Below are 24,261 nucleotides of genomic sequence, written 5' to 3'. Positions count from 1 at the left end.
GGACATAATAGAACTACAGGAATACCTCGCACTTTCGTCTGGTAAGGGACCAGCGCACGGACGAATGTCAAAGCAGAGCCTTTATTTAGCCTCGCTCGTTAAGTTTGATTCTGTCAAGCTTTTCTTGCAAATTGAGAACCTTATGAGCTATTTTAGCTTTACTATCACCACACTTTAGGACCCATTATGAATATATTAAGGCACAAAAAAAAGTATTTTACAGTAATCACAAAAATAAGCACAGTATGAATACTGTACACGTGTTTTATAATCACGAAAATAACTATGAACACTGTAGTATTATACTGTTATCACAAAAAAAACTATTAATTGTTTACAGGATAATAACAGAAAGAAGCACAGTATTAATAATACTCTTATATAAGCGCACAACTTTATCTATCTCTGATGAACGCTGCACTTTCCGTCGTTTTCATGCAGGGGCCGCTGCAAACCTACGCGCCCTCTGCATGAAAGACGGAGGCACAGGGACAGACGTTCGATTACGTTGGAATCGATCTGCAGACGGCGGTCTTCACGCACGGCCAGCAGCTCTAATGTCGCCTTATCTCGATCCCGCAATCCCAAACAGGTGAAAGTCCGCATCGAACCGAACCCCCAGCAAGGCCATCTACTTAACGACGAGAGAAAATTCACGTGAAGTATCCTTTTCAGTGAAGTCTTCCAGATGTAAAATGATATAAGCTTTCAATGAAGAAATACAATTATCGAATTCAAAACATAATACAATTCAAAGATGTTTCATTTTAAAACTTCAAAACGGTACATCGGGTGCTTGCGTAAATGCGTCGTTCGTGCGCAATTTTTTTCGTGACTTTCCTGGCCGAAGGCCGTAAATGGTTATGAGGGGGCGCCTGTGGCGCCCCCGAACAACCTCTAGTTTATGAATAAACACAAATATAAGAGATGCTCACTGAACGACTCCATTCAAAGACTCAACGAAAAAGATGGCACGTGGCGCGAACGCCGTGGAAGGTTTGGGATGAAATCGGAGGAAAGACAAAAGCACGTGGATGAAATTTGAAATGTGGTAATAATTGAAAACGACTGAAAGAGCGAAGTGACGAAAGTCAAGGTACCGCTGTACTCCCGAGATCTCTTTCGTTTGACCTCTGAGCCACATAAAAGAGGCCGCACATTCCCATGTGCCCAGCTACAGTGGTTAATGTTCATCGCATGTCAGCCAAACCGATATTATTACAAGATTATTTTTTTGCAGTCATTGGTGACTGGCCTGGGATAATCAAATAGCAACAAAAGAGGACTTGGTCTTAATCACAGGTGGCTGGGGCTTGATTCAAACCCAGGGTCTAAAAACTACCTCTTAAGTATCAATTATTTATTAAATCGCCGATGAAAGGAAAGAGTGCATTGGTCACATTTAAGAGGGGTTTTTGGCTACTGGATCGACCGCAATGCAGACAACGCAGCGCTCACTTGGTGCTGATAAGACGATCCTTGCGCATGCTCTCCACTCCGGGTTTTTCTTTCTCCGTTTCCCCTTTCTTCTGTGCCTGCTTTTTGGACTTCTTGCTCACCGCCTGGCTGATAGTCTTGGCACAGTGCTTGGGCAGCAGCTGATTATAAGATGCCACCCACACAAAACACAAAAGTGTGCACGCACACACAAAAGGTAAGATAAAGACCAATATCCCTGTGCAGCCTTATTGACTGGTGGGGGCAAGTGCTGTTTGCGAGCAACTATGAAGGCCGGCTTGGCACACAAGAGGGGGAGGTGTGGCCTGGACCGCACCCAGCCGCAGTGCGATAACTACGAGGCTGTTGCACAAACGCGCATACAAACACCAAGAAAATTCTGAACTGCGTACCACAAGTTCCCATTTTATACACTTGACCACACTTCCTGTGAAACTCATGTTCCTAATTAGGATTTGAAAACAAGCAGGAGCATTCTTAGCTCTGCCAGTAAACTTGCCTAGAATGAAAGGCCATTGGTATACAGCACGTACCTGGTCACTGAGGGCACACTGCTCGGAGCAGATATCCGTGATGAGGTTGCGTGCTTGCTTGGCCATCTCATCCAGGAAGAAGTTGCAAAGCGAGAGGCTGCGGTCACCAATGTGATGACGCTGTCAAAGTAAACATCAGCAATTACCAACGCCATACGCAATGCCAGGAAATTTGCATGCGTTTAATCGGTTGTGAATTTTAGCTGACACACTCAAACAGTTACTATCGAGTGGTGGGTATCTCTCGTCATTTACAGATACCACTGTGTCAAATATTCCCCGTGTGATTTTTAAGTGCCCAGTGTGCATGATATTAAATAAATGTATTTGCATTGCTCCCATAAAATGCAGTCAGCATTTCCACTGGAAAAGACTTATTACTTATTAGGGGCCTTTAACCTGATTCTAAATGTATTCATTAATTTACTCCACTACATAGAAGTGATGGCTCAGGTTGTGTCTGTTGTGCAATGCTCAATGAAGCCAATGGGCCTTCCTAATCTGGACAATGCAGACTCCCATCCTATATATCGTTAAGGATTTTACAACCACTCTCCCCATTACACCTGCATTGCAGCAGACGCAATCAGTCGCAATGTATTACACGAGTGGCCAGCAAAGTGTTCAGGGAGTTCTCAAAATAATCTAAACATAAGCCAATAAATGATGATCATGGCCAAGAGCGTCCCACATTAAGGATGGCAAGACTTAACCTTTGCACAGCTAGTCCCGTCTATTTTTGTGAGCTAGCAATTCCCTCCACTGTGGCCGCTCCCGATATTTCTCATGACTGAATGTCAGGTTTGTTTGTGGGCTACACACATGCGTTTGCTGCTGCCATTTCGTGGTTCTTTCGGTCAAGTCACATAGACATAAAAAAAAAATTAAGTGAATACAAAAAAAACACAAATGTAGACTGTATCCTGGTTTCTAACCTCGGTGAGCGTACTGGCAGTCTATAATGTAGACTTATTATTGGTTCTTTCGGTATTAAAATTATAAAAATACGTAAAATTTGTGATCTGATCCTATCTGTGAAGGACAAGATTCCTGACATGCAATATCCCGGCGTCTACAAACTAAGCTGTATCTGCGGCAGCAGCCACATTGGGGAAACTAAGCGACATGTCTCGGACCGTGTTCGTGAGCATAAGGCAGATTTGAAACACGGTAGGACCAATACTTCTGCCGTGGCTGATCATTATTTAATACGGCTGGCTCACACGAAATTGATTTCTCTAAAACGATGGGACTTTGCCAGCCCACTGGCTATCAACAAAGATTAGTTCATGAAGCCATCTATATATACAGACACAGACACAATTTCAACTGAGAGGATGGTTATAAACTCAGCAATCATTGGAAAGATGTCATCAACCACTTTGGGTCATGACTTGATTTGTGTTTTCTTGTCAACCTCCACCGTCAGCAGTGTGGGTGTGTGGAGCGAGGTGCAATGATTGCCTGGCGGCCTTTTGATTGGTGTAGTTACTTTTCTTCTCCTACATTAACATTAGCTGCCCTGCCCATGCTGCTGACACACTTGGGCTACGCCCATCTCTAAACCTTTCACAGTTTGCCTTTAGAGGCGAACCCCCCTTTTCCTGATGACGACCGCTTGTGTTGCGATCGAAACATCGTGATTTTTGTTTTGATTTTATTTCAATTACTGAAAGAACCAATAATAAGTCTACATTATAGACTGCCAGTACACTCACCGAGGTTAAGAACCAGGCTACAGTCTACATTATACACTACCAGTACACTCACCAAACTTAATAACCAGGCTAGAGTCTACATTAGTATTTTTTATTATTATTTACTTTATTTATTATTATAATTTTTTTATCTACGCGACTTTACCGAAAGAACCAAATAATATGATTTCCTGCAGTCACAAAAGTTTTAAGTCAAATTGAAAGATATTGCACAAGGAAGAAAGGGCATGCTCTATTCATTCTGAAAATATTTCCAAAAGCAATTAATTAAACAAGTGGCTGGCTGCAGGGTGACATACAGTTTAAAAAAAAAGCAAGGCTGTGAAAAGGTTAACAGTCTTGATACTCAGTGAGACTTCACATGTATAAAAGTGTAAAAATAATAACAATGCCACTGTAGGTGACCACACGAGAGGGGGGGCCTGTGGGCTAGATGCGTAGGGCTGGGCACTCATGGTCAGGATAGCACCCAGCAGGGAAGCGTAGCCATAAGCGTTATTCTCCCCACCATTTATCCCGAGACACCCACAAGGAAGGGTGCCCCGGTCGAATAGGTGGGGGGACATCGCTGACAATAGCCCCTCAGAACTCTATAAAAACTTTATCATGGATGGCAGGGTGGTGGCGCAGTGGTATCACTTGTGCCTCACAGCAAGAAGGGCCTGGGTTGGATTCCTGACTCGGGCGCCTTTCTGTGTGGGTTTTTTTTGTTCTCCCCCTGTTCTGCATGGGTATCCTCCGGGTTCTCCGGATTCCTCCCATAGCTAAAAAAAAGAAAAAAAACAATATAATTGGTATTGGCCAAACATCCCAAAGCTGATGAATTACCTGCAAATTACTCAATTGGATTACACAGCAGCAACATTACCCCCTACTGCAAAAATCTGGCAGGACCCTCCCGAGTATTGAGACTCGGTGAGGCCTCCCGATTTAAGTGATAGGTTAAGCAATACTCGAGTCTGTGCTCTCCCATTGCCTGGGTGAAAAGTCGGAATGTCTTTGCCAAAACCTGGTGAGATTGCACAACACTCAATAACTGAATACATTAGATGTATTGGCGAAATTTTAATAAGCTGTTACTTTTAAAGCTTTTGCCAACAATATTATGATTTGCAATCGATTGCTGGATCAGATCACGCAAGTAAAATGAGGGTGTACAACACACATTGGAATTTTACTCGCGCATTCCGACCCAGAATTATTAAGCGCTGTGTGATAAAATATTTTTCAATGGCAATGACGGGTAAACTTGTTTGAAAAGAATGTACAATTTGTTTCCGGAATGACTACCTGTGGGGTTGATTACTGTTAAGTCAGAAAGGTTACAGAATTTGACCATGACCACACATATATGCTAAGACAGCCACTGTCTACAAAGTTAGTGCAGCTTGTTTGAATAAGCTAACACATAGCACACATTCATAGCAACGCTATGAGGACCACCACACAGAGAAACATCCCTACATCCCATGGCGTGTATGCGTGGTCCATCCGTGCGTGCGAGTGGACATATGCGTTCGCGTTTCCAACCTCCTCGGGGCAAAGCTCATGGGTGCAGCTCATGAAGTGTGAGCAGATGAGTGGAAAGGCGACGGAGTGCCTCGACTGGGAGGGCAGCTCCAGGCACTGCTGAAACATCTTCTCAAACGGGCGGCTGTGGAAACTGCAAAGAAAACATTCACGACAAGATTAAAACTGGTGTACGCTCGTTGCCTTTTTTCAAATACCACACATAAAAAATCCAAGCAGGCATTCACCATACCTCTACAACCACCGTGTTATATTAATCTTGTGTATCAATAAACATGACTGAACCACGAGAGGAAAGCATTTCCATTCATTCTCAACATTTGGTTAACTCGTGACGATGCCTGCAGTAGCGAATGTTGCATCTTTGAGGGAAGAAATGCACAAGACGTGGCCTAACCAGGAAGGACCGCTTTGGGATTGCAAGTCTCCCTTTGCTGCACATTTTGCCTGACCGGTGGTGCGCGACACTTATTTGTGAATAGGATTGCAGTGAAATGTTCATGCACGCTTCCTGGGCTGTCTTGTTCCTGTTCTTGACTTGCTATAAATGTACTTGATACCGTACATGTTTAAGATTTTGAAATGTTTCTATGCGTGTCATTACGTTTGCTATTTATGTGTCACTTGACACCCTCGGCACCCTTGCATTTGAGATGATCCAACTCACGGGATTATTCAAAGTAAAACATGTCGTTAAATAATTGAAAAACACAGAGTAACCAGTGTCAACGCTGTGTGCAATGGCAGGCTCAGACCAGAAGGTGGAGAGGTCGGAGGTCTCCACCATCATCTCGTCGAGCGAGTCCACCATCCGCGTGTGGAACACGATGGTGTTCATCATGCGGCCCAGGTCACAGTGGTCCTTGAGGTGCAGGGAGGCGCGCGACACGCTCGTGTATGCCTGCAGCGAAAGCAACGCACCCAGCTAATTAATGTTTCGCCAGATTAAATACGACGGTGTATAGCTTGCAGTGATAAACCCAAACGCCTTTGCAACCGGGGTTGCCTTGTTCAAAATGCAGCTTTTTATACCACACACATCAGTGATGCAACATTTCACAAATCGAGGGTATGTTGCGATTACTGCCATTAGACAAGACTAGCTTTACATTTCCACATAGCTCTGAAAAGACAGAATAATACCGAGTTGTTAACGGTCTAAGCAGTAAGTTTAATGCTGTGAAAATACCACTGTTTTGACACATTTCAGCATTTAACATGCATACTTTAAGAGCAAGCTGCTCAAATTAAATTTCATATTATTGAAGAGGTATTGTTTTGAAAGGTCAGCCATTGAGGAATCTGCCAGGGTAGGAACGAGGCAGGTTTCAGGCTGTAGATGATGTCACTTGATTGCAATCACACGGAAAATCAGTCATCCTGTACGAGGCATCTGTGTGAGAGTATTAAGAGTGTTGCCATTAGTAATGGCTGTGCTGTACCTCTAAAGAATACATTGTGCAACAGCATTGCCATTTTATAAGAAATTGTGGCCAAAATGCACATGTACACCTCTTCTGTCAATTCACTTCTGGATGAGGGACTCCATGTCGTGTGGGTTGCGGAGGTTAAATGAAGGCAATTCACCGTGCTGGTCAGTGCAGGTTGGTGAAGGCAGAGCAGGTACATAAGAGCATAGGGCATTACAATTATATATGTTTGCACTGCGCTGTGCTACCCACCACGTAGCTCCGCAGCAAATAACAACCTGCTGTGGTGCTGTGCATGGTGGTCACCCACCCAAGCATTATCCAGGCTCAACCAAGCCGAGCTTCAGAGAACAGAAGAGATTGGGTACTTTCTGGTCAAATGTGGATAAATATTAGGGAACACAATCTTGAGAGTATGATCAACTAAGCTGGAAGTAGAGAAATGCATTCAGGGACTTCTCCGGTGATTGTGGGGGACTCAAGGTGCGTCTTTACCTGTAGCCGGAACCAGTCGAGTCTCATGCCTCGGAAGTCAAACATCTCACCTTCCTCAACTGCAACCAACAACAAATACTTGCCATCACTTTCTCCATTAACAAACATATGATTGATGTTGGTCAGGCCTTAAAAAAATTGCACTAAAGTACATAGACATGGTCTATTTTAAAAAGGAATTTACACCTGTTATTGTAGACTGTTGCTGGTTAGCTAGGCTGAATTATAGGTCAAGAGACTGTTGAAACAACAAACTGATGCTATTTTTAAAGGCGCTGGAGTTTTGTCTAAATTTAATTGACTGATCGTGTTACATTTTCCATCCGTGGGAAGTGCCCTCTCCACCACTCAGAAAACAGCCACGGCATAAACTCCGGTGAGCCAAACAGGTGAATCGCGAGAGTAAATCGGTGGCGCGGTGCATGAGCAAACAACCCACCCTGCTTGACGCTCAGAGAGGTCATGGTGTTGACGAAAGAGGACATGATGATGGACTCGTCCTCTGGGCACACAGACAGATTCTGGAAAGGGCACAGGCCACGAAGCAGCAGCAGTGTGAGGGTAACACAGGCTCTGTACACACACAAATTCTGCCAACTTATTTTCCTCACCGACTGGAATGGAAATACTTTATCACTAACATCATTAATAAACACTGGCTTGTGTTTACACACTGGTTAAAATTGAAATGGTTTATCACCAACATCATTAATAAACATTGGTTTGTATTGAAAAATAAAAGCTAATATTTTTGATCAATGGCTGTGTGGAATAATGCGAGAGAAAAACTTTGGGCTTGCATTGGTTGTAGTGAGAAAGCAAAGGCTACTTTACTGAAATAATTATCACGATCATCTTCTACCTTTGCTAATCATTACTTTGTTTGGACTATAGATGTTTTGTTGTGTTAAAGTGTGATAATTATTGATTCTCATGAACTGCTAAAGCAGCCCCTAGAATCTCACATGCCGAGTACCATTTCAGCATATTTATTTTTATTTCATAGTGCATCGCTCATCTTTTACAACAACATATAGAGCTCGTTTGGTCAACCTATTGGATGAGGACTTCCTTATTCCCTTGCGGGCCGTCACGGCTATTTGACTATACTTCACCACAATGGTCCGTGCGGGTTGGTTAAAGTCGTAGGGTGTGGGTGATATTTCTGCTCCCCCTCTACAACCCACGACGCCTATTATGTATCTAATATGCGCACGGTCGCCATCCATTCAAACACTATCCAGGCTCTGCTCAATGTCCGAAGTCAGGTGCATTCCAGGTGATTTGGTCAAAGGCATTGCTCATCTCAAGTCGACTAAACCCTGTATGTGGTGTGAAAAATCGTGACCGTTCGAAAGGAGTTAGAGCGGATACCGATTTAGTCCAGGGTCGATGCGAAATAAACTCGGGATTGTGAGGGCGCAAGCGGGCACCTGCACGAGCTCGTTGAGCGCAACGGCGTCAAAGCTGAAGAGGTACTGCACGTAGTAGCGCTGCATGACAGGCCCGTACTTGCGCACGAGCGCCCGCAGCTCCTCCATGTAGAACATCAGCTCAGCCAGGTGCCTGTGGAGCGCGCCAGTCACGTTACTACACCGTGAACTCGCACCCCCACGTGCCAACGTCAAAGAGCAAAACGGCGACTCACGAGCAACTCAGCCAGCACCCACACTTGCGATGCCCCACAACCCAAACATCAGTTGCGTAGACGTGATGTACCTTGGTTGCTCAAGACATCTCATAATCGCAGGCCAGCCACTCAAATTAATAAACTTACATCAAATGCTTTCTAAAACATTAGAAGCTGAATTTAGGCACATGTTATGGAAGCACAGTTGTGATATAAGCAACACATGCTGACAATTCACTGGTGGGGGGAGGAAACAGGCAACTTCTCATGAAAGAACACCCGATCTTGCTTCCAAGAGGTTTGCATATATGCAGCTTCTACTGTATTAACCTCATAACTGTGCAATCAAGAGTCCTCACTTGTCCACGTAGTCATCATAGTTCTTGGCCTTTGGAATGTTCTCGGCGTGGCGCAGCAGCCAGAAGATTTCGTCCCTCGCAAATGACAAAGACATGAAGACGAACAAAGCCTGGGGGAAAAGGAAACATTTTCACGACTTTGTGATTAAAAATGGCATACTAAGGTCCAAGCTTTTTACAATGTCTCCATGGTCGTGCAAATGCATACCTCATATACAATTATGCATTTATTAATGACGGAGGACAACTTTGGGTTTGAAAGTATTATAACTGAAAGCGATCAACTGGATCCAGCTAAAGGGTCAATAATATTTACATTAGAAAGCATCTCTCGGACTTGAGACTTCCTTTCGCAAGAACATCCTGCGTGGGAAACCAGGCCATCGCCTGCTCAAAGTCTAATGTAACGGAATGGACGATCTTGATACCTTGGGGCCAAGCAGGCCGGGTTGGTCGGTGAGAACCATGACAAGTTCTCGCAGTGCAGCCCTTAGGAATTTCCTCCTCTCGCGGTGCATGGGCCCCCTGCCAACATGACAACACGCCGTCAACACGCCGTCAAGACGCCGTCCACACCATGTCTAATGTAGGAAAACTTAGTATGTCAATGCATCTCCGCACACCGTACGACCATTCAAAGAACGTTATCTCACACATGTGTAGTAGTACCGAATTAGGTGCACACACACCGACACAGTAGTGACCTTTCTCTGTCACTACACATGCATGTGTGAATGCAGCACTTACGCGTGTGTCAGAGCGTGGTCCTTCAGTTCCCGAATCTCCGTGGCACGTTTATTGTACCTATTCCAGGGGCAAAAAACAATAGAAAATAGGTTCTGGTATTTGTACAACTTTGTATTCTATGCAACAATATTCAATATCAAATATGTAAGATACAATATCATAAAGTATAGTTAGCAAGTCATGGAAGAACATTGCTCAGCTCAGAACAAGGAATGGAAGGACGCGATGCATGGACCAAGCTACGGCAGCCCACCCCTTGATGTTGAGGAAGAGCTCCTCAATGGTCTTGTGGAAGTGGAACACCTCGTCACGGAAAAGTGTGAGGCAGAAGCCACTATTCAGCGCCAAACGCCAGAGTGTAACCGCCATCTGCTCTGTGTTGAGGTTGGCATGACACAGCAAGAAGCCGACTGGAAAGACCAATGCACGCACACACACACACACGAATAAGATGCGTATAGCCCAACAATTTCTGTTAAAATCATTCCATTGCAATCAGAGCCAGTTTTAAAGCACCAACGTTTTTAAGTCAAGTTTAATGAAGGGCAATGGAACACACCAAGTCCACAACGCTGATGTACTGAGAATAAGAATGTGTACGTACAGATAATCCACTTCTCCATGACATCCAGGGAGAGGTACTCGCATGGCATCTGCAAGTACAATTTAAGTCAATGTCTTGGAATCTCACGCAAAATACGAGGCAATAAAAATACAGTTTACTATTGTGTTAATGGTTGCATATACTACATACTGATATCATAAGACGTGCATTCTGCATATTTATAAAAACACTATTTCCATTAAATTTCCCAAGGGCCTCCCACCTCACGTTGTAGGTCACGAGGAGTAGCAAGGCGCGAGTGACGAGCTCGGCGGCGTACCGTTTCGGACTGTGCGGGGTTGAGCATGGCGGACGGGGCGCTGATGAGGCTGAGCATCTGTGCCGCGCGCCACTGCTCGGCCGACAGGTTTCGCCGCGGGTACACCGTTTGCAGCGAGAAGAGCGCCTCTGTCACCGACTAACAGGGCCACAAATGTCAGTGGATCGTCCCATCAGCATTATTACATGTGCATTGTAATAAATGTAAAAATAAATCTCATTTATGAAACATTGAACGTAAAATGAAGTGGACTATAGAGATGTTATGAGCACGTTATGGGTATTCGATATTTCTCAATCAATTAGTGAACTATCAATGTGATGGCACAGTTGTTAGTATGGATATAACGCTTTACTCCGTAGACAAAATTAGTGACAATTCAGGATCACAATTCCATTTATTAACTAATTTTATGTCAATTTAACACGTAGGCTTTCGCAACTAATATTATTCATAATATAGGTTTTTGGGTGAGATTGTGTTATTTATAAATGTGTCAGAACCCTCCACCACCCGACACGGCCAAGCAGTAAAAAATGTGTCACGTTTTTCAAAGGACAAAATAATTCACTTCTTTAGCCCACCGGTGTGTTGAAGAGCGAAACGTTGTACTACTCAAATTTTAAAATGCTGTTGATTCTCTCTTCAACACACCGGTGGGCTAAAGTGAATTATTTTGCCCTTTAAAAAACGTGACACATTTTTTACTGTTTGGCCGTGTCGGGTGGTGGAGGGCTACGACACATTTATAAATAACGCGATCTGACCCAAAAACCTATATTATGAATAATTTGATGTCATTGCTGTGTATGTGGATTCTACAGCGACATACAAAGTGAAAGTAATCGATTATATACACAATGCAAACATTGTCAGAAAATATTATTATTGCCAAAATATTGTTACATCCCTAATTTTCAGAAATCGGTAATATAAAGACAGCAATTATTTAATTTTGTCAAGTACAATTAATGCACACAGATCATGACTGTGGCTGTTTGGATAGTTGAAATGTTATTCTGTGAGTGCACTGGACTACGGATGTGGTGACCAACGCTTGATTCCGGGCTACAGCCAGTACCAGCGGTGCGACATCTTAACTGGTCTTCAAGCCCCCCCCCCTCCCTCTCCCAACCTTCATCAATCCGTACTGACTAGCAGAGTGAGATATGGTCAAACAAACCCCATGATCGACATAATATGGGAGGCTTTATATCAGTTGCCAGAAATATGTAAATGTATTAGTAAATGGGAAGAAAGGCAAAATGTGGCCTGACCTTGCTGTGTGGTCCAAACTCCTCCATCATCTTCTTCATGGGGTTCTCGTAGTCCAGAATCAACTGACCCAACCGTGGGAAGTCTTTGTCACTGTAAACATTGCAAACGGAAACAACTTATCATCCCTTAAGTCCAACAAAAACCACTAATCTACTTCACAATACCCATAATAATAGAACTAATGGATGCATTTTTTTTGCTTCTCAATATGGTAATGTTTACTAGATGTGTTGCAAACAAATTCATTAAAATGAAGAAAACCGGAAAATGTGACTGTGGCATGCACTCATTCAGCACACATCAATTAATACAATGCATTACCGAAGTCACAGATAATGGCACAGAAAAGAGATTACAAGGACCAACACACCTTTACAATTGAAACACATAAAATTATTAATGTGACTTGTAAAATACTAAACAGTGTAGAATATAATGGTGTACAATACTTTAAAAGTGCTGTACGTACAGACCACACCCTGCTGTTGGGATTAAATCAAGACGGACCCAAATGTTATGAAAAGAAAATGTCCCACAAACTCTTTTGGCCGAAAGACCTAAACATTTTTAAATGTCATTTCTGGAAATGAAACAAACTGATGACTTTTTATTATTATTTAATTGTCTGTAAATATCCCAAATGCATAAATGGAATTGTATATACTCGATAATATATACTTCGACATAGTCACTGCAATGCAGATATTCAATGAGGCACCAGCCAAATATTTACATTGCAAGACTCGACTGAAAAAGTTGTGAGATTATTCTTTGGTAAAGAATAATTTTTGAATTTCGATTTAAAGCTTTCGTGACAGCAGGGATTCATATTCTTGGTTCTTACGATAAAGTCACGTAGAAGGGAAATAATAAAATTACAAAAATAACACAATTAAATTCTCACAACGTTTCGATTGCAACACAAGCAATCATCATCAGGTTTTCACACCTGGTTTTCACACCTGATGATGATTGCTTGTGTTGCAATCTAAACGTCGTGATAATTTAACTGTTTTATTTTTATAATTTTATTATTTCCCTTCTATGTGACTTTACCAAAATAACCAATAATAATAATTGTTGAATTTACTTATCTGGGAAAAGTTTGTTGAATTTTTACTTAAGGTCCCACTTTGAAATTTGTAGGTCAGTTCGTTTCAACAAGTGTTTTGCATGTGGCAGGAAACCAGAATACTGGGAGAAAAATACAATTAATTAATGGGACAGCAATTAAACGACAACACAGATAAGTTCACGAACCAACTCGCTGCATTGTCACCTTTCCTGGCGAGGTTGAGAATTTTCGAAATCTACGCTAGCCACCGACCCTTACTGCAAAGGCACTTGACTTTGGGTGTGCACCACCGCACATATGTCTGTTATTTAACCTCTGGCAGTACGCGGTCAAAAAGTGTGGTTGGGGTGGAACGGTCCCGCACTGATACCTGGAGCCGTTGGTCATCTCGTGCGCGTAGTTGTACAGTCCAATGATGGCCTTGCGCTCCTCAATGCGCGACAGCATGAGCATGATGGTCGCGTACATCACCATCAGGTCCAGATAGCTCTTGGTGATGTCAAAATTCACCGTCTGCAGGCAGCAAGCAGGCAGCAAGACAGAATCAGAATCTTTATTTCTCCTGGAGAAATTCGACAGTATATGTTGAAATGCTCTAAACACTTTCATTTTACTTTTATTTATTCCACCGGTTGTTATATGGCTATGAAATCAGATTGCATTTTTGCGTAAGGTAGAATACATAAGTAATTGTAAAGGTTTACCACTTACAATGTCAAAGTAGATCTGACAAGCATCTATGGTGTTCAGCAGCTCCGTCACATGGTCCTGAAGGGTGAGAATGTGATCTTGTTATTCTTAACCCCGACATACACAATCGCTGCAGCAAGTTCAGCTATCCTAATTTCTGGCACATTTGGGAGCAGAGGCCCGGTTTAATCTTAAACAATAAGACCTATTAGTAGTTTCATGTTGTCCATTCAAAAATTCACAAGCGAAACTTTTACAGGAAAATTAGACACAAACCTGTAAATCAGGATGCGTAAAACAATTTTTAAATATTAATACAAATAACACATGTTCCACAGAAGTAGAAAAGTGCAATTCAGTGGAAACATTTCACCTTGGACAATGTAAGGGCTAGTAATTCCCAGGTCAAACAATGTAAGGTATTAAACTAGTGGAAGGTGCACAAAGGTGTAACAATAAATGAAACAGACCTTGAAATCCATGATATCAACAAATGTACAGTAATAGAGACTCAGGTTCTTCATAATGTCGGCCTTCTGAGTGTTGAGATGGGTAAGCTGTTGCTGTGTTGAACAAGGACAACGGGGCAGTAAATTACGACATGCAATGTGTGCAATGAACATTTTCGCCTTCTAAAAATGCAACCTATTTAGTATGCAGTCGCTATTCACAGATTTTGTTTTTCTCCTGATGGTGAGAAAACAAATTAAAGTAAAATAATGAAAAAAATATCAAATAATCCAAGTTATTTGGTATCAGATTAATGTTGAAAGCAAATGGAACAGCGCAGTCTGGAACACTGCCAGTTTCAGATTTAATCGGTTAGCACAACAAACCAAGAGCCACTGAAAGCACTTATTTTTATACATAATTAAATATGCTGAAAATATTAATTTGCATTATAGCCCGAGAAGTTCAGCTGGAAAGACAAACAATGGTATGTTGTTAGGATCAGTGCAAATTTATATTATGCAGGCGTGTGCAATTACAGATGCAGAAGCCACACAGCGGACAATGAGGTGCTGTTATCATGTTTCCTTATAAACACGTGTTAAGAAGCACCAAAGCACACCAAACACACATTGCACTTACCATAAATCATATCCAATAATTGAATGATGTTGCCATGCAAGATAAAATTTTGGAAAACAAAGTAATTGATGATAATAAGCAAAGGAAAAACAACATACAAAGTTTGATGACTAGCAGAAGAATGGAAAAAAACAGAGCAGCAGACTACAACCACAGTTTCAAAAACCCTTAAATCAAATATTGCCCAAAGTGATTCGTAGAATGTTAACCAAAGTACAAGAAACTAAATATTACATAATACTAGCTAGGACAACGCAAATATGACGTGTTATTGGCCTCGAAACACTGAAAATGTGTCCTCCCATCTCCTTTTTGAAAATCAAATCATGTACTATAATACAAAATTCCTGTATCAAAATATAATAAATAATCAGTGGAGGCAGATTGATTAATTCCTCCAGAAAGTTCATAAGCTGCCATGATCAAGGGTTGTGATTCAATCCGATTAGAGAATCCATTTATATAACAACATTGCGGTGACCGGAGGGGCCAAGCGGCAGCGACAGGGGTGATAAAAACCTATTAAGTACGAGACCTACGACTTGAAAAACATACATGTTTACACACTTAAGTATCAACGCATGCATCAAACGCTTAAGAATTAACATTAACGGATTCATAATTTGTACCCCCAGGCGGCAGCGTCAGCAAAACACTGTAATGGCACGTGATGGGCCGTCGCCACGATTCGTGTCAAACCAAACCTGACCGCGTGCAACACTCACACTGTTGTTGCGCGTGTCCACGTGCGGGAATTTGCGCACGATGAATTTGACTGCAGACTCCAGGTTCTTGTCTGCTAAACATTGTGGCTTGGCTTTCGCATCTCCGCACGCCTGTAAAATAGAAAATGGGAAGTGGTCATGGTTATAAAAAATATATACAAGTATTGAAATGTCTTCAGTTTGGTGGAAAAATAAGCACATTGTGCAGAGTATCAACGGGTGCTGGAAAAAGTTGCCGTTGTGATTAATCAGGCAGGCAATGACAAACGAGCACGGCAATCAGTGGTGAGGTTAACAGGACAAATTAAACCCCATCAGGTTTAGAGCAGTTTGTATCTGCCACAGGTGTTCAGTCCTTCCACCCCCAAACACAGCCCAGTAGAATTAAACAGTTGTAAGCTGTGTTTTTCTCACCATTATTAACATTTCACCATATTCTTTGGGTCTTTCGGTAAAGTCACATAGATAGGTTCAAAGAAAATAACAAAAAACTACGACGCTTCCATCGCAATACAAGCGGTCGTCATCCTGACGAAAGCTTTAAGTCAAGATTAACCATTTCACCAGTTTTATTAACCATAGGCACCATTTGTCCTGTTAAGTCAATGTTGCGTTGAATTAGTTCAATAGGTTGTTATTAGCAGAATTATATCATTGTGTATCTACACCAGGCACTGCTCACATTTGACATGCAGACAAAATGCATGGTGGGGAAACTTAAGCCGTTCAGTTATAGCACTTTCAATCATGCGATTGCATCGAGTCTTTGCAGAAGCAACACATCCCACCAATTGTGATGATGATGCATGCTGCTCACCTCACTCACTGCAAATGAATAACTATTTAAACTAACCATTTAAAAAGGGCCGATCTTTCTACTGTACATACATTTTATAAAAAGTTATTATTCGAAAATCATATACTGCAATGTCACATCTACAAAAAGAAAGGCTCAGTGGAAAATGTGTTACTATGTTGGTTATGATGAATTTATTGTTAGGGTTAGGGTAGATTCTACAGCATTACAAAGAGTGGTTTCTCTAATAAAGGCGCAATAGTATTCTTGTGAATTGATCACACCTTCTGAGAGACTCCAAGTAATAATATACAGATCGTATTTCAAAATGATGCCATGCATCATGTACAATGCCATGTCCATGAACTGAATGTTGCTGAACAAAATACCAATGTATGCACATTCAATTATTTAAAATAGGCACTGCATGTCACTACACGCATGTAGCCTTCTTCAAAACAGCCAACTTTAACACTGTACACACCAACTTGAAAATCTACTGCACCTCATATGAGATGAGTGATAAATCCCTCAGTACTAATATATATTTTAGCAGTATTTTAGCTGGTTCTTGATGTGTGGTTCACACATAGTCGTGGACTTGTAAGGAATCCTGCAATGAAGATTTAGAGATGTCCCATGTGAAGACAGCTCTATAAAAAAATGTATCATTATTTTTATCAAAATAATTAGTGAACAGGAATTTTTCACGTAAAAATAGCTGACCGAACAAAAATATTAATCAAGAGTCATTTAGTGTCAGTTCCACAACACTGTTGAGTTGGAACAGCAAAAATACACACACACCTTCCAACAAACACATTAACAACATGGATTTCACTGTAATATTTGATCATGTTAAGCAGAAAAACAACCAGCGCATACACTGGGACACAGACAAAGCGGAAGGCTACCGTTGACCTCACACCTGCAGGAAGTCGCAAAATGTGGTGGGTGGAAGGTTACCGCCAAAACAATAGACTTCAGCTCTTGTAATTATGGTTGCTGCAATTATAATTTCCTACTTTAATTCTGAAAATTATATATGCTACTGTATTGTATCCCTTATTGGAAGTATACAAGACTTAGGATGTTAATTTATTTGATGGACATGAACAAAAACACTATCGTATACAACAAATACATTCCTTGAACCAACCGTTGTAGCATAGGATAAAACAACATAAATTGTGTTGGCAGTTAGCCCACAGAAATGCTTGCCCTGCATAGACAGACAGCTCCATTGTGTGTAGTCTGCTTCTGCACACAGGGGTCGGTGTGCGCACCTTCAGTTGATCACATCTGGTTACTCATGATGCAGTCATTCTGGCAGAAGTAACAATGCACTTACGAAACTGACATTCACCCCTAGCCCCATATTTTGACTGCAAGGCAGACATTTGCTTTTGCCTAATAAATGCGCAAAGCACTAAGCTCCCACTGATCTCACTGGACAATGCCAGGACAGAGCTAGCCAAAAAAAAATCACGTAATACAATGTAGACAATGGTATGACTGTACATTGATGTCATTTAAGAACATTTTCTGAAGGTCTGCTCTCTAAAATGCTCTAAGATATTTTTTCTCAATCTCAGCGAATAATGAATATCATATTAAGACAGTTCAAACAATAATAAAAATGGTGATGGAAACATTAAGTGTAGAAAAACAAAAGAGTGACCAGCAAGACCAATGCAAACATGATGAGTGTTAGTATAGCAAGCAATTTGTGGGAAGGGGACCCAAAGTCAGGGCCACTGACAACAGGCCATACCAAATGAGATCCCACAACGGAGTTACGTTATCAGCATCCAATCAGGCTCGTGTATGCATTCATATAGCATAGACTGCTGACTGGGCATGGTAGTCTGTGGATTTGGTAAAGGAGCATAAAACATTTTTCAAACCTTCCAGACTTGTCCTTGCTGAGAGAGGCATTGCAACAGAAAAAAAAAACACAACAGATATATAACACAGCGACCTCAGCACCAAACAACGAAGAAAAAAAAGTTTATGAAGCGCTGTCACTATCAAAAACATGGTTACTGTTAACTGCTACAAGTATCGTTTATGCAAGTTTTCGATTGTTTAAAATCTATTCTGCATTTTAATGGAGAACGTAGAGAGATGTGGATGGTGGACTGGAGTGGGACAGTGTCTGGTGACTGAAAACCCACATCGCCTCCATTATGGGGAGGCCAGATGATTAAGGGGCCAAATTATTCATCTTGCTTTTTACTAAACACTGAATTGGTTAACCTTTCACTACAAAAATCGTACAAGTTGCACAAAAAACTAAAAAGCTTACCTACAGCACGTGGCAGAACTAGTTTTCCATTAATTAATAATGGCGATTACTCTCATCAACTACATTACTGTGCGCTCCCGAGAATTAACCAGCCACGTCATACAACTGTCAGCAGTTTTCTTGAAGTCTATATATGGGGGTAATTCAGTAAACGACAAACAAATCAGAGATCAGTTTTTCTTTTGATAGTGATTTTGCTCCATAAGTTACATGCACACATTAAGACAAAACACCAAATGTAGAGCTTACATTTAAAATGCTTAAATGATTTTTAAATAAAAAAAAATGTGACCAAACTTCACAATACACAATATGGCTCGTCACAAAAACTGCATATGCAAAAAATGATTTGGGAAGAGGAAATGGAGTAACACGTTTCAGAATGAATCAAATGCGTTTTCCTGCAAGAAACCTTGGAAAACTTACCGTAAAACAAGGCAAACAATGTTGGTAATACCAAACTCAATGTAAAACTTTGATCAAACACATTTCCTTGATGTGTTACAAAAGCTAACCATGTCACAGGTAAATGGCCTAAATACATATCAATAAAAAAGAACCCCAACAGAGGAGAGTGACTGGTACAAAGGCACTGCTCCTCTGCAACCTCAAAATCACCCCATTGATTTTTATATATACAAATCCATCTGCTACCAGCATTCTGCAACACACTGAAATTAATATACAATATATCAAGATGGCCAAGTGCAGGATATTGATAAACCAATGAGACGTAGGCAACCTTGGTAGAGAACAATAACGTTTTTTGATAAAATTTCCAAAAATCAGCTTACTTGTGCAGGTCACCAAGCTTCCTAATCCCAAATAAGCAATGTAATCGAGAAACGTTGATATACGAACCCCGGACATCATGCACAATAATTTAAACCACATAAAACCACAGGTTATCAAGACTTGGTCAACTATCGGCATAGACAGCCCATAAGAAATGACGATCAAAGTATTTACTTATAAAGAAGACTACCCGAAAAATAATTCGTTTTCTTGTCTCACTTAGGCCATGCGTCCCAGGCTGTCCATTCAAGAGTGTGAAAGCCTAACTATTGCTCAAATAAAATGTGAAGACATGGTTAACATCATAATATTCTACAGTGTTCTATAGTTACCTAGAAGATAAAAGATTGATGTTTTGGGCCGTCTTCCTTTGATGCTATTAAACAGCTATGAGCAAGAATCAAACGAGGTGAACCGGATTGGCAACACTTCGTGTGGTGGTCTCAACAACCTAATCTTACGCGACAGTTGGTTTTGTTTAGGGATATGCTTCGCATATGGCAATAATTCAATAATTAATCATGAACACACGTTTTGTGTATTTTGACTAACATACAGCGGTTCTGATGTTATATAGTGAGTACTGTATTCTGAAACACGTCAGATTAAACACGTTGGTTCAGAAACTTTAAAATAGTTTTGATCCATTTCCTTTTTCTTACACATGGCCCAATAAAAACATGGCTTGTAAAGAAGCGTCACATTACATAAAGAAACAACGCACTCACTCTTTCCCCAAAGGGACCGACACATACCACAAACGAATGTGCAGACGGTCACATTTCATAGGTATAGTAATGCATACGCAGCCACAAGTGAGACAATCACATCAACATCCATCATGATCACGGCGTTATTTTCTAATGGCCTTAACCAAGTCGAAAAGTGTACTGTGCTGTATAGTACTCCATAAGCTACGCACAGGATACCGTAACGATTTCTAATTATGCACCAACGACTCACGAATGTTGTAAAACACTACAATCTCCACCCTGTGTCTTCGTGCAAGGCGTATGGCAAAACACTTGACAATTAGGCGATTTATAAACAAATCTACGTTGCACTGCAATTGAATTTAAGTTTACTTATGTTGTTATTGCTTGGGATTATAATTGTGGCAATTGTTACGAATTTACCCATTATCCCTACGACTAGCTCACAAGAGAATTCCCCAACTATTCGTCAAGATCTCCATGGATTCACCCCAAGCTGCCCCATCCCTCACACATCACTCTTCACGTGTCATCTCCTCCAGCAGGGACTGTCAACAACCTCAGCCAACCAACTTAGTTCGATTGGAGTTGCATTTAATATGGAATTACCTTCATTTAGCCATTCATACGATAATTAGGGGTGGAAGCGGTGAATCCGGCCGCCTGAGACATGTTCCCAGCCGAGGCGAACAGCGGTGGCGACCACCTGGGCCGGGCCTGCGGTTCCCTCTTCACCGATTCCCACGGGCCAGCGTGATGACGCATGGGAAACATTCCCACTGAGTGACACGGCGTGGAGAGGCCTTCATCCAGCAGTGGATAAACAATGGCTGTACATTATTGGTAAGAATTGTCACGACATTGCTACTGTAGTTTCCTCGTTTCATTTGTCACCCCCCCATCCCCACCTATAGGCCCGAAGCCGCGTCCACTCCTGGCCGTGTCTGCGGGCGACCTCGCCCCAAGGCCCGCGGGGGGCGCCCAGGTGAGACGGCAGGGCCCGTGATTGCCGGGGCCTGGGTCGCCTGTCCACCTCGCTCACCTTCTTGATGTTGTAAATGCGCGTCAGCATGCCCACGCCCCTGTCGTTGAGGATGGTGAGCTTCTCGGCCAGCTTCTGCTGGCTGGGCATGATTCCCCGCGACATGGTGGCGGCGGCGGCGATAGCAGCAGCGACAGCAGCAGCGGCGTAGCGAACAAGACGAGGAAGAGCGCGGGTCGCCGGGCTGCAGCGCGCATGCGCGGACAGATCCCCCCCCCACACCAACCCCGCCCCCTTAGCCCACGCCCCTCGCAAATCCATTCACGCGTCACCACCAGCAGCTGTGATAAATGCAAAGATCGATCGAACTTAAGAGGGATTTCAAACTCATTATTTTGTGATACTGCTACGTAGGCAGCGGTGTGCAAGCGCAAAGAAGAAAACAACTCAACACATTCGTCAAGAACATTGCCTTCAAAGTTAAATGATATAATAGGCGACGTTTGGTTTATGTGCCATGAAGAAGGGCCATTGTCCGAAACATCGCCCAATTTTTTACTTTTTCCTTCCAAAGCAGTGTTACTGGCGAATGCGTTGGAATTGGTATTGTGTTGTTTTATCAGGGTGACAAAGTAACAACATTTAAAATAGGAGCCAGACGCAGCAATGTGATCTCATCAAGAATATTTCATAGCTACACGAGTCGTCTTCTTGGTTCTTTCGGTAAAGTCACGTAGAAGGGAAGTAATAAAATAATAACACGAGTCGTATTGGAGAGATGAAAGCATGAAGATAAACTATTACTATTATTACACTTAAAACTTCGGTTTTCGTAGCCAATAGTGATCCATATCTGCGTTTGGATGAGGCCACGTAGACGTTTTATGGCACAATTTTTGCCATTAACCCTCCACCATTCAACAAGATTTGTCACATTTATAAAGAGATTAATAAATGTCTGCGCAAACCTGACCATCGTGTATTATGTTGAATTTTTTCGCATCGTACGTAGCCAACCGTGCTAATCGGAGTGCGGGGGAAGGACAACAAACTAAACACAAAAAGCATTTCCAAAAAAAATAGTTTTCAATCTACAGCAGATTTAAAAGTGTACAGCTCCAGTGGCTTTCTAATATCGGAAGGAAGAGCGTTCCAGACGGCCGCAGAAGCAGTGCATCTGAAAGCAAGCGATGCAGTGACCGTCTTTGTTCGATGGTTAGCCAAAAGGCGCTGCGAGGGTGACCGGAGCTTGCGTGATGGTTTATGCTCCTTGACGAGATCAGCAAGGTGTCGTGGTTAATCGTGCATAGTTAATGACTGTAATGTTGGCATAACACTACCACGTGGCCTAACCCAACAACTAATATTATCATTCCACCTGTTTACCCAGAAAAGCCTCGTTGGGTTTTTGCTGAAGGGTTTTCGCTGAAGGGGGCGAGGATAGCCCTGCGAGTCCACGGTAAGTAATTACTAAAGGTGAAAGTATTAACCATCGGACATTCACTGCCGAAACGTGAGTCGACTGTTCGGGGGTTTCCATGTGCGGTACACGTGACGGAGCGTTGTTGTCTTCTGAAAAGAGAGTATTGCGACTCAGTTGAAGCGTTTCTGAATGAGTTCACGTGTATTGTGTATTGTCCATTCTGATGTTGATATGAACGAAGATGCTGAGTTGGGGTTGTGGTTCGGCTGTGCAGCAATCGGGCGAGTCATTTGCACGCGCGGTGTGGCTGGGTCTGGTCTGAGACAGAAAGCGCTCTCCCCTTTCCTATTAACTCACTCGCTCTCTCTCTCTCGCTCACGCACTCTCACCCCAACTCATTCATTGAAACATAAGTCCCAGTTGAGACAATCCTGCGGGGACGCATCGCTAACATCCCAACGTCGACTCATTCACGCCGGACGGAACACGCGGCACGGAGCGTCGAACAGGTGCGCACACTTTACACATCACCCTCCACTCATGCACACAGATCCCCCATTCAGCCGTAACAGATCGGTGGGACAAGGGGTGTTAGCAAGCACCTATGAAGGCCGGCACGGCACACGGGGGGTGGGTCGGTGGCCAGCACCACACCCGGCCTATTTGTCTGCGCGTCAATGACTCAAGGCATGCATCGTCTCTCACACACACCAGCACGCACTTTATTCGTATTGTTTGGTGTTAGTGATATAGTGCATATTGCATCGCTATCTACATTTAAAACTCCGTACCCCCAGCACGCATTGTAGGTGGGAATTTGAGTGCGGGTGTGGGTACAAGAATGTGGCGAATGTGGGGTGAGAGGGTGGATGACGGAAATATTCCGCGGCGTAATCACGCGTGGCCGGTAGTCGATCGATCGTGACATAGAGCGCATACATTCGGCGTTAACTCGCTCAGCCTCCTATGGATGGGCAGTCACATTTAACGATCGCAGTGGTTTAGCTATTGGCGCATTACAGAGATGACGCATTAAACCGAATTGAATGCTCGTAATTATATCATAAATAGTTTCGATCTTTTTCCGCTTTCTGAAGACACTGACTTGGTGCAGTAGCGTGTATGTATAGACGCTATGGCTCGCGTGTATGTATTTATTATTAAGTATAAATGCCAGGCACAGACGCTTAATGAATTTACATGGAAATTCGGGCAGTCACGTTAATCTGGCTGCAGCTGTGCACACAGAGCAGAGTGCGCATATTAACACAGCGCACGCATTGATGATTCGCTTATAATTATCCTTGGGGTTATTGGGAGCCTTGGGATTAACAACAGCTGTAAATACCGTGATTACCTTTTAGAATGGCGTTTGGGCACCCATAAAAAGGCCACCAATAGGAATTTCAAGCTTCGTAAAGTTCCCCACTGGCCTCATTGGTCTTGCCATCACCTGCACCAGCGATCGAACCGTGCGGCCGCTTTCGTGCAGGAGGCAAACTTCGATCGCCCAATTTCACAATGTTGAGTTGCAAAAGCGTTATGGCGAGGGCTGTACGTCACATGGGTGGCAACACTACTCCAGGGGCGTTGCCTCGTT

General features: G+C 42.6%; 1 protein-coding gene across 9 annotated transcripts in view; it reads right to left on the bottom strand.

Annotated features, from left to right (window-relative positions):
• LOC144943403 (nck-associated protein 1) overlaps positions 1-24,261 on the bottom strand; it is a 46,692-nt gene that overhangs the window by 9,617 nt on the left and 12,814 nt on the right. The window contains exons 1-21 of one of the 9 annotated variants that reach the window (XM_078870773.1): positions 21,299-21,489; positions 18,348-18,365; positions 15,645-15,755; positions 14,298-14,390; positions 13,849-13,905; positions 13,508-13,650; positions 12,062-12,152; positions 10,785-10,922; positions 10,505-10,553; positions 10,154-10,310; positions 9,901-9,957; positions 9,582-9,678; positions 9,154-9,263; positions 8,598-8,730; positions 7,604-7,685; positions 7,165-7,223; positions 5,995-6,140; positions 5,240-5,372; positions 4,360-4,473; positions 1,992-2,111; positions 1,459-1,598 (exon numbers count right to left, since the gene is read on the bottom strand). In XM_078870773.1, the coding sequence (XP_078726899.1) occupies positions 1,459-1,598; positions 1,992-2,111; positions 4,360-4,473; positions 5,240-5,372; positions 5,995-6,140; positions 7,165-7,223; positions 7,604-7,685; positions 8,598-8,730; positions 9,154-9,263; positions 9,582-9,678; positions 9,901-9,957; positions 10,154-10,310; positions 10,505-10,553; positions 10,785-10,922; positions 12,062-12,152; positions 13,508-13,650; positions 13,849-13,905; positions 14,298-14,390; positions 15,645-15,755; positions 18,348-18,365; positions 21,299-21,403 (2,153 nt within the window). In that variant the 5' untranslated portion in view covers positions 21,404-21,489. Of the gene's footprint in view, positions 1-1,458; positions 1,599-1,991; positions 2,112-4,359; positions 4,474-5,239; positions 5,373-5,994; positions 6,141-7,164; positions 7,224-7,603; positions 7,686-8,597; positions 8,731-9,153; positions 9,264-9,581; positions 9,679-9,900; positions 9,958-10,153; positions 10,311-10,504; positions 10,554-10,784; positions 10,923-12,061; positions 12,153-13,507; positions 13,651-13,848; positions 13,906-14,297; positions 14,391-15,644; positions 15,756-18,347; positions 18,366-21,298; positions 21,490-24,261 lie in introns of those variants that run through there. The other 8 variants (XM_078870764.1, XM_078870767.1, XM_078870769.1 and 5 more) reach the window with 8 other exon arrangements.

This window comes from Lampetra fluviatilis, chromosome 31 (assembly GCF_964198595.1).
Source record: "Lampetra fluviatilis chromosome 31, kcLamFluv1.1, whole genome shotgun sequence".
In the NCBI taxonomy this organism is placed as follows: domain Eukaryota; kingdom Metazoa; phylum Chordata; class Hyperoartia; order Petromyzontiformes; family Petromyzontidae; genus Lampetra; species Lampetra fluviatilis.
Note: the sequence above shows the minus strand (reverse complement) of the source record. Positions and strands in the feature narration are given on the sequence as shown.